We start from the raw sequence: 10,963 nt of genomic DNA, 5'->3' as shown, positions 1-10,963 counted from the left end.
GAACCTCGCGACTTGCCGTAGATTGTCCCTCTGTCATCATTACCATATCTTCCTCCTGTCCCGTTTGTAGCAAATACTTAGCTAGCTAGCTCTTGTTACAATGTCCTCGTGCTCAGTTCGCATACGTTAATTTTGGAGATAGATTAGCCTTTTATGAAAAATACTATTTAGTATTTCAATATACTGCCATACACTGTGTGGGCTAGGCCCCGCCCATCCGTAGAGGTAAACAAAGTATCGGGATCGAGCTGGGACATAGCAGCCATCGTCACCCCACTCGAATCGTCGCCTGTAAATGGAAATAACTATCATTTCGCTATGAATTGCCGCTCAGAAGTGCTTGAAGTAACAGTGGAGGCGAGGCAGGTTGAAGAAGCTATGCTGGCTTTGCTGCACACCATTTTACTGCATCGCAGCTCCGGGAAATTTCACTACAAAAAGGAGGGCACCTACTCCATAGGTACCGTGGGCACACTCGACATCGACTGTGACTTCATCGATTTCACCTTTGTCAGGGTGTCCTCGGAGGAGCTGGACAGAGGGATCCGGAGAGCTGTGTCTGAATTCAAGGTAATTAGTGCTTTCGACGTGTGATTGTCGACTGTAACGTCAATGCTCGGGCATGCTTATCATTTGACCTTTTATTAACATGTTTTGGTTACAGGATGCGTTGAGCATCTCTGGCAGCGACGGCATGGGGCAAATCTCCCTGGAGTTCTACCAGAAGAAGAAGTCTCGCTGGCCTTTTTCTGACGAGTGTATTCCCTGGGAAGTGTGGAGCATCAAGGTCAACGTTGTCAACCTGGCCAACGAGCAGGAGAGACAGATCTGCAGGGAGAAAGTGGGCGAGAAGCTGGGCGAGAAGGTGATCAATGTCGTTGAGGTCATAAACCGCCACGAATACCTGCCAAAGATGCCCACCCAGTCTGAAGTGGACAATGTTTTCGACACCAGCCTCAAAGATGTCCAGCCCTACCTTTACAAAATCACATACCAGATCACAGACACTCTGGGCACCTCTGTAAGCACAACAATGAGACGGCTGATTAAAGACACCCTGGCACTGTGAGGATGCTCCAAGACAGAAAGAAGAAAGATCTGGATGGTTTTATCCATAAAAAGTATCTATAGTCTTGTCTGACAACTCTTTTTATGATCAGAAACACAATTTGACAGCTCTACTGCTGCTACAATGGTTTCAGTATTGCTTGTACCTTAAGAATCTTGATTATGTAATGTCGATTTAAAAGACATTTTGTTTTTTGCAAGCTTTCTCTTTCCGAATTATCTTCACCTTCCGCCATCTAGAAATGCAAAGTAAACACAGTAGCAAACTATATCTTCGTTACATTCTTTCAAAAGTTGTGTTGCTGATAATGTCAGATCTGTAAATTATTGTTAATCTTTGACAATAAATGTTGTTCACTGTAACTGATGATACTTAAAGTCCACAATCGTAGCTCTTTTAAACTTAAGATTGGTTCTGTAAACCTATCCCAACCTTTTGAGATGAAAACTGCTGGCAAAGAGAAACTCCCAAAACTGGATTCTATAATTTTCTTCATGCAAAAAATAGGGCTGAGTTTGCGAGCAGATTTCCTCGTCTATGTGAAAACTTCCTCTCTGCACACAATTTCATGGAGTGTGACCTTACACATGGGTAGGACAGGATTTCCAGTTTGCCATTTTCCCAAATTAAAGCAAACACCTCCGAAGTTCACTCCCAAGTTTCCAGCCACAAATTGTCACGGTGGCCTGCAGCTTGAAAAACATCCCGCTGGCTCAGGGTTGTCTGCCAACAGGATACGTGTGTGTCCGTTTTCACATACTGTAGTTAAACAGGTAGATTAATCAACAAGCTTTTTGGCCTCAGCAGTCACATTGATGAAAGTGCTGTGTTTTATATATATATATATATATATATATACACAGTATCTCACAAAAGTGAGTACACCCCTCACATTTTAGTAAATATTTCATATCTTTTAATTGGACAACACTGAAGAAATTGTTACAATGTAAAGTATTAAGTGTACAGCTTGTATAACTGTATAAATGTGCTGTCCCCTCAAAATAACACGCAGCCATTAATGTCTAAACCGCTGGCAACAAAAGTGAGTACACCCCTATGTTAAATTCCTATAGAGACAGGCAGATTTTTATTTTTAAAGGCCAGTTATTTCATGTATTGCATATATATATATATATATATATATATATATACACACACACACACACACTATACAATGATTTTTATGTACAACACAAACTAGATATATTTAATTGAAAACCTAATGTTTTAAAGTAGGTATAGGGTTTTATATTTGGGAATACATGGCCAAAATGTTCTTTTTGTGTATCACTAAACAGCCCTATACATTTCCAATCATGGCAGTACTACACATGGGCCTCTTATATCTGCTTTGAAGTACTGAGACAGTAAGCCAAAGTCGAAATAGAGTTTTGGTGATAAACAAGATGCAGTGAATCCAGAAAGTGAACATGGTTCAAGTAATAGTGTATCGGGGTACATTCAAAGTTCCAATGTGTCAATTTCAAATTCAATTTGAAAGTTAAGCGGCATCTAACAAGCTCACCAAGGGTTATGGAAAGTCCTGCAAATGTAGGTAAATGATGTGTGATTATAGCTTTGTATGAGCTGTGGGACGCGGTTACCGAATAATTTAAATACCACAAATGGTTGTATATACTCCATTGTTACTCTTTATTACAGAAAAGAAGCACAAAAAACTGTAGAAAAACCTAAACACAAAACTGCTGCGAGTTTCAAAAAAGCAACAATAATGCAACCAATGCTGATACAAATATTCATTATTGCAGTGAGAGCACAGGAATACTAAAAAGATCAAACTTTAGTTTACTAACAAAATTGGTACAAAATCAAGGATACAAACACTTCCATGTACACGATTCTAACCATTTCTGTGAAACTTTCAGAAAGTTTTTTATCACAAGAAATTAAGAGCACTATTATCAATACAGAATTTCTCCAAAGAATTTAACATCACAATGCAGCTCACGTTGCTCATTTAGAGGAAAACAAATTCCCATAGTTTGTGTGGAGCACTCTTTGAATGCAACATCTCCCAAATTGTAGCAATTGTAATAAATTATGACGAAGGTCTAATCCATCAAACCAAAGCAGAACTACATACTTGTACAAGAATACAATTGTGAAACAACTGGAATACAATCAACACAATCTTTAACAATAAACCTTTAGGAAGCAGGAACACTTTCTCACCATTCATAGAATAAAAGATTTACTTTATCATGCTCCCCTGTTCTTGAAAAGCCTGAGTCATACGTCATCTGAATCTCTATTGTGCTTTAATGTAAAATAATATCGACAAAATATTCTCAAAGTTGCATAAGGCCATCAAAGCATTGTAAAGCTTGGTTAATTACCACACTGGTGTTGGTACTGGGGGCGGTGGACTATGTAACATTAATAATATAATTTTGAAAATATTTATTATTTGAGTATAACCATAAATTGCATTATTATACTGCAGTGTGCCTTGAAGTACTGAGGCAGTATGCCAAAGTCGAAATAGAGTTTTGGTAATGAAGACGATGCGGTAAATCCAGAAAGTGAATATGGTTCAAGTACTAGTGTAGCATTTTTACAAGTAAGCTGGTCTGAGCACCTATTTCAGATGAGTTTTTTCCGGCAACATTTAGAATGCTTTATAGTCATTTACCTGTGGGAAAAAACACAACTTTCTCAAATCCTATGACTGACGATTGTCTCAGTCATTTGTAGACACATGAAAAGGATTCACCAGGCTGGTAGTTAGGAAGAAAAATGAAAGAACTGAATGAAGACTGTAAGCAATAAATCCAGGCTGCATACTGAAATGCTAGGCCTAAAACAACAGGTGTCGGAGGTGTGTTTGATGTACAGTTTGTGATATAACTTTTTGATTATACTAACTCGTCAGTCAACCAGCCCATTAAAGAAAATGACGCAAAGGCAATACGGACCTCAAATGTGAGAGAACTTATGCAAAGGAATGCTAAGTATGAAGAAACAAAACAGAAACTACTGAATTGGCCTATTTATCATGTCTACTTCTGCAGCCTAAAACCTCAGTCAGTGAAAGGATTAGGGGTGTGCAAAAAAAATAGATTCATATTCGAATCGCGATTCAAGCTCTACCGATTCAAAATCGATTCATGGAATTCCAAAAATCGATAGATTTATATTTTTTAAATTGTATGTCTACTGCAATCACATGGGGGAAAGTAACTACATTTACATACTGTGAATCGATTTTGAATCGAAAATCGATTTTGAATCGAATCTTGAGCCTAAAAATCGATATCGTAGCGTGACATTTTCTGAATCGTGCACCCCTAGAAAGGATCTAAGCAAACATTTTGGACTATGTCCCCCTCTAACAGAATCAAACTGTTAAACAAAGTGCATATTGAAAACATTGTTGAGGCCACCAATATTATTTTAAGGGTGTCACTCACACCAAGAGATAGATCTGATACAAAAGCAAAAAGCACTACTCTTTAATTCAAATGCAGCCTCCAAAACTTTGAAGCACTTTTTCCACATTGAGAAAACAATGACACAGTTACTAGGGTTGTACCGAATGTCATTTTTTTTTTTCAAAGCAAACTAAAGCAAAGGGTGACATCATCACCCTTAAAAAAAGTTAGTCTTTTCCAATCAAATCAACTTTCTTTAATGAATATAAATTTTCAGTTGCGTCAACATAAATGCATGTAGGCAGAACGCTATCTAATAAGGGAATAAAATAACGATGAAATCATAATAGCGCCCTGAGGCTTATAGCAACAGTATGCTACGGCAGAAACAATTCTCTGGAGTTATTGGAAATGTTTGGATCACCCAAGCCGAAAAACAATCCTATGCAGCCACCACTGGAATCTTAATTCTACAAATATTATAATACTAATAATACAAGTATAGCCCAATCTTTATCTGCAACTGTGCAAAAATACCAGGTTTTGAGCAGCATTTGATTGTTGACTTAGAATTCGAATCTCTACGCTGTGAATGAAGCTTTGAACTATGCGGTACAACCCTAGTTGTTACGTACCTTAAGTGGTACAAGTAATGAGGGGTGCAACTCTGTACCTTGTTTTCTCAAAACACCTAGATAGGTAAATACAAGTAGACAACTAATAGAGCTTTAAAATAGATAAATGCTTATAGCTCATTTTGAAAGAAAAATAAACCAGTTATAATCATCTTGTCTCACAAGGAATCTAGCACTTGATTGCACATTCACATTTACACCTCTAATGAACATGGCCACTTTAATATATACTGTATTACATTGGAGGCAAGCAGATAAGCTATACATTCAAAGTCTTCCTTTTGTAGGATGAGGTGTGTTTACACGAATATTAAGTATCGTCTCTCAAGAGAAATGCACTACTATAACTCGTCTGATGCTTACACGTGGCTATGACTCTGCTCATGGCTCCAGAGACTAAAGGCCGACTTGAAGGTCCTGTGACAGAGTTTACACATGTACTGCCTCTTAAACGTCAGGGCAGAGAGAGACGGTGCATGGTAAAAGAGTGTGTCTGATTCCTGAGGGCCACCTGCATTCTCCATGCTGTTGGACCTTGACAGAGGGCTGTGGCTGCTGGGTTGCCGTTCTAGTTCAGTCCTCTTCGTCTTGCTTCCTGAGGAGCCACAGGGCTCTGGGCTGCTGGACTCCTCGGCCATTACTGCAGCGACTGGCGCCGCCGTCTGGGTGGATTTGAGCACAGAGGCCTGTGGGGAGGGACGTTCAGAGGTCTGAGGGGTCGTGGGGGGGGAGGGAGACAGAGGCGAGGGGGCTCTGTCGATCTCTTTGGCTCCGGGTTCGTTAGCAGTCGACATGTGAGACTGGAAGTGGCTCCAAAGGCGGAAGTTGGTCCTGAAGGCTTTGTTGCAGATGTGACAGATGAATGGTTTGATGTGGCATAGCAGCTCCTGGTGTCGTTCCAGGTCTTTGCGAGAGCTGAAAAGATTCCCGCATTTCTCGCATGGCCAGACACCGGCTTCCTCAGGCCCAGATTTGGCAGTCTCTGTGTTTTCCATCTCACTCACAGCCTCCTCTACCGGCTCTTCTTTCACTACCAGCCTGCCATGATGGCCCATGCTCAGGTCCTCAGGCACATAGGATGAGGAGTCTGAATCGTACATGGGTGGACCTGAGGAGTCACTGTAAGTGATAATCTCTCTGGATGAGCTCCCGGGTGCTAGAGGATCATCACTGTAATGCTCGTCTATGAGCATTTCAGACGCCTCTTCGTTGTTCTCTTGTTGCTTCAGGTGAATCTGCTCTTTAGCTGTCATCATGTTTTGGTTGTGGACCTCCACCTGGTGGCGCCATATGCTGAAGGAGGACTTGAAGGTCCGCATGCATTCCAGGCACGTCAGTTTCTTGTACTTACAATGTGCCTCGTGGTCCTTCTTGACTGTTGGACTGGAGAATCGGAGGCCACAGTAAGGGCATACAGTTGCATGCCGACAGCCCCTCTCGTGGTCGCCCTGCTCAAAGAGTGAAGACAGCTTCATATTGCAAAGTCTGCAGGAGTAAACACCAGCGTCTGTGCTCTTCTGTTGAATGTTCTCATCCTGTTCCTGGTAGAGGATGCTCTCGTTCGCTGTGTCCTGGTCAGCTTTTTCAGCAGGATGTGTCCTTAAATGCTGTCTGTACTGAGACTGGAACACAAATACTTTCCCACAGTAAGGACATATGAAGCTAGGCCTTGATCTCTTTTTGGTGAGTGTAGGAGACTGCAACCCCTGCTTATTCCTCTTTAACTTCCAAAGCAAGGCTTTCTTTATTTCCCTCTCTCGCACAATATCTATCAACTTCTTTTGAAATTTATCGTCCAGTACAGAGGAGCTGGAGGACGAGGCTGGGTTTTGTACTACACCATGCTGAGTTTGGCAGTGAGTCCACACTTTGAAGTTGGTATGGAAGCGCTTGTGGCAGATGTCGCAAGCATACGGCTTTTCAGGGTTGTGATACATATTTACGTGACGATGTAGCCCAGCACTGGACCTGAAAACCTTTAAACAGTTCCAGCATTTGAAAATCTTGTTCTGAGGCGGCTCCCCACAGTTTTCATTGGAGTCGCTGCCGGCACTCTGAGGTACTGTTTCTGACATTTTCTCATCAAGTGGGAAGGTATGTTCTTTAAATATTTTGTTCTTCTTGAATGGGTACCTTCTGTTGTCCTTCCTTTTCCCAAAAGGACTGAAGTCTGGCCTGGAACCTTGGTCGTAATTTGTTTGCAAGTCTTTAAGATTGACTGGCAATGCATCTCCAACTGTAATTCGAACAATGTCCATGGGATCAGCGAGTGGACTGCTGGGCTCAGCCTTCACACTGACCTCTCTTTCTACCTGAGTTTTTTCATCGTACCTGCTGGGGTACTTTGACCTGAGAACTAGCGGAGATGATCTTTTTGAATTGCCATTGTGAGCAGATGTTTCTGGCCCAGATGCTTTTGATGCCATTTTAACAACGGACTGTTCACGATTTTGCAGCACTTTGAGCTCCAGTGTGGGTGAGAAGACTGGAACAGGGCTGTCCATGGATAATGATCTTCGGAGTAGGCTTTTTATGAGCGGCCCGCTCCTGTCAATGGTCTGGGTTGGCTCAGGGGCCCGACCCGGAAAGGGCACTTTGGTGTGATAGTGGGTCTCCAGCTCGTCATTCTTCTGTTTAGTGTCCTGGTCAGTGCCAGACTGCAGCCCAATGTGCTGCACTTCCGCATCACTGAAAGACACTGATGATGTCAGCTGGGGCCTAACAGATGTGATGTGGGATGAGTTCCCTTTTAATATGGATGTGTATGGATAGGTGGACTTCCTCCCTGCAGCTTCACTCTGTTCAGATGATTTCCTGCTGATGGAGTCAGAGTTTCGGACTGATTCATATGAGTTGTGTACTGATGGAGGCAGAGCTGACTCTCGAGTCGAATGGGGAGATGAGGATCTCTCTGATGTTTTTCTCTGATAATTTAAGAGCGAGGGATGGGGCGTGTCATTCCGGACCCGACGCACAATGACGCTCCTTGTCTGGACATCATTCTCATCCCCTTCTGAGAACGAAAGCCTTTTTCTTGACACACAGTAGGATGCGTGTGGCCTTGTTGACACAATGTTGGTGAGGAAAGGGATTCCCAGGCTGTAGCCCAGCTCTTGAATGGCTGCCAGGCTGCCTTTGTCCACAAAAAGTGAGGAGGAGTAAATGTAATTCAGAACTATCTCAAAGGCGTCAGGCTCACAAAAGTCCAGGTTTACAACTTTCAGTGACTCTGCATCCATCCGTGTGAACAGGGACTGGAAATACTCACTGGTGGAAGCCAGAACACTCTTATGGGCCTGGTACCTCTGGTCCGCCACAACCAGGACTACATCACACATCTGGCCCCGCAGACGCTGGTCATTGAGAACCCCTAACACTGAGAGGGCATGGGAGGGATTGCTGTAATGCACTAGGCTCTCCATGGCTGAAAGACAAGACAAGAGGATTACATTTTAAAGCAGGAATGTAGATACAAAAAGGTGATTAGTAGGTGTAGAGACATACAATAATAGCCAAGTAGAGCTCAATCAATCCATTTTTGCTCCTTCAACTTGTACATGATTCATCATAAAGCAGAGTTTGGCCAACAGATCGTCACCCGGTTGAATGGCACCGGCACTCCAGGATCCCGTCAAGTCTTTTTGATCTAAAAAAAACATGTCTGCAATGATTCCCTTCATTTTTAGTTTTTTTTTAAGCCCTAGCAACCTCCACCAACAAGTTAGGGCAGCCAGTATTTAGCCTGAGACGCAAAACAAATATCCACTATAATGATTGGACAGTTGAGAAGAATGCTTAGAGATTTTTTAAGAATAAAATCAACCTAAAACAATACAAGCAGGAGAGGACAAAAAAAAAAAAAAAAAAAAAGAGTGAGGGAGACGTGGCTCCCCATCCCCGGTGGCAATTAGAGGTACTGCTGTCTAATACACCAGCTCTGCAATAAATCATACTTTGATTACTGGTTTTAATTAGGTTTTTGATCTGCTACTGCAGATACACTATTTCCTGCCATAAATAATTAGCATTATTTATACCCTTGATATTCTCATTGTTTTATAATTATATATGCCTATACATCATTATTTATATTCACATCTATATTTTCATCATCCACAATAACTGTTACACTGCTCATGGTGTTAACTGTCCCACACAATGGGAGATAATTTCACTGTTTGCATTCTAATTTCACTGTTTTTATTCTTGCATATATTTGTGACTATGTTGCTTTTGTGCATGTGTGTATATTTATGTATGCATGCATTTTTGTGTTAGCACCTTGGGCTGTAGGAAACGATATTTCGTTTTCAAATACTTGGTATGTGAAAATGACAATAACAAATACTTGACATTAGTTTTAACTAGGTATACCTACTAAACTGGTAACTGAGTGTATTGACATTATCCAGTAATAAGACACCAAGTCATTAAATTGTGTGCACATATCAATCATCGTCTGGCACACAGCACTTGCAAAAAACTGGTATTACAGAGCATTATGTAAAAGGCCTATATTAGGTGCACTGGCTTTTCTAACAAGAACTTGTCAATGTTCACCTGTTAAAAGTGATCTTCAAATATATTTTTCACAATCCCAGTTTTAAAAAAAATAATAAAAATAAACTAAAATAATACACACAACAACGCACGTTGCTCATGGATGTATTGTAGAAACGCTGCTCCTTGAGGCGTTTATTTTGAAAACGGTGACCGGAAGGGAGGCTTGTTACTTATGTTGACACTTGCTAAAATAGACTCATGATGGGCAGAAGCTCAAGCTCTATTCATTCATCAAAAACTATTGCACCCGCTCGGTTGTCTCTTCATCCAAACTTGGAATCCACGTTTAAGAGAACAACGGAGAATATTCGGTCGTGTCAGTTTTCTATGAGGAAGTCGACTGAGGCTTTCAGCATTAGATCATACAATGAGACGTGGCTCAAATTCTCATGACACATAACTTCTCCAACCGAAATGCTACTTTCAGTTCAGAAAATAGTCACGGGTTTCTCATTCTGTGTGGGTAAATGGCGAAAGAACCGAGGCTACAACTATTTCGCTGTAAATGAACGGTTCTGTCAAATGAAGAGGAGGGGGGAAAGTTGAGCGCGTTTCAATGGACTCCACCGTGGTAATCCCGGAATGAAAACAGAGACGGTGCAGACAGAGAAGCGGAGTGTGGGGAGTCAATTGTACACGCTACCTCCCCGGTGGAAGTGGGTTTTTTTGTTTGTTTGTTTTTTTTCTTCTCAAAAACGGTTCAACCCGACCTGACACGGCGTAGTTGTTGGCTGCAAAAATAGCTGGTCAGGTTTTACAGCAGCACAAGCCCCCTTTCGAGTTACGTCAGGGAGGAAAAGGAAAAAAAGCTTCTCTTTAACAGCACTCTACCAACTATGTTTCACCCTCCCTGCTAGTTTTGCCCAACGTTAAGTTTGGTAACCTATCTACACTTACCCTGACCGTCGTCAATATGGTCTTTCCTCCACACAGCCGGGACTTTATTCAGTGTTGTCTAGATTTCTGCGCGCTAGTCGTGATTCCATCCATCTTGAATTTGACGTCATCCCACACCAGGGATGAGGTCATCGCAAAGAACGCTCGTCACGTGCACTGCGCTCTGATAGGCTGAAAAGCACTAGGAGGCGGGGTCAGCGGAAGACATGACACTGAAGCTAATTTAAAGGTATAGGTCATCTTTTTTCTTATTAGCTGTCAAAATGTTTCTGTTTCTTGCCATGTTTTTCTTAAAATGATGGCCAAAGGTTGCTAAAGGAAGTGACACTACATATTGTAATTGACAGTGTACTAGAGCACTGCTCTTTAGTATGGTTTAAATGAAGTCGTCTGTAGTAAGTTTG

At 41.6% G+C, this 10,963-nt stretch overlaps 2 protein-coding genes across 3 annotated transcripts; one reads left to right on the top strand and one right to left on the bottom strand.

Moving 5' to 3' along the window:
• The first annotated feature begins 71 nt into the window (after positions 1-71).
• On the top strand, positions 72-1,136 carry atg101 (autophagy related 101). The gene is made up of 2 exons (XM_031310691.2): positions 72-570; positions 665-1,136. The coding sequence occupies exons 1-2, from the start codon at positions 319-321 to the stop codon at positions 1,067-1,069; spliced, it is 657 nt and encodes a 218-aa protein (XP_031166551.1). The 5' UTR covers positions 72-318; the 3' UTR covers positions 1,070-1,136.
• A 3,516-nt stretch (positions 1,137-4,652) lies between these two features.
• On the bottom strand, positions 4,653-10,686 carry zbtb21 (zinc finger and BTB domain containing 21). Of its 2 annotated transcripts, none has more exons than XM_031310686.1 (2): positions 10,560-10,686; positions 4,653-8,523 (listed from the first exon to the last, which is right to left on the bottom strand). In XM_031310686.1, exon 2 carries the CDS (start codon positions 8,519-8,521, stop codon positions 5,459-5,461), a length of 3,063 nt encoding a protein of 1,020 aa, XP_031166546.1. In that variant the 5' UTR covers positions 8,522-8,523; positions 10,560-10,686; the 3' UTR covers positions 4,653-5,458. The 2 variants fall into 2 exon arrangements, with proteins under 2 accessions (XP_031166546.1, XP_031166547.1); XM_031310687.1 differs by lacking the exon at positions 10,560-10,686 and adding an exon at positions 8,604-8,740.
• Between the last annotated feature and the right edge of the window lie 277 nt (positions 10,687-10,963).

The sequence above is a fragment of the Sander lucioperca genome, chromosome 13, assembly GCF_008315115.2.
Source record: "Sander lucioperca isolate FBNREF2018 chromosome 13, SLUC_FBN_1.2, whole genome shotgun sequence".
NCBI lineage: Eukaryota > Metazoa > Chordata > Actinopteri > Perciformes > Percidae > Sander > Sander lucioperca.
This window is presented reverse-complemented; position numbering and strand designations above follow the sequence as displayed.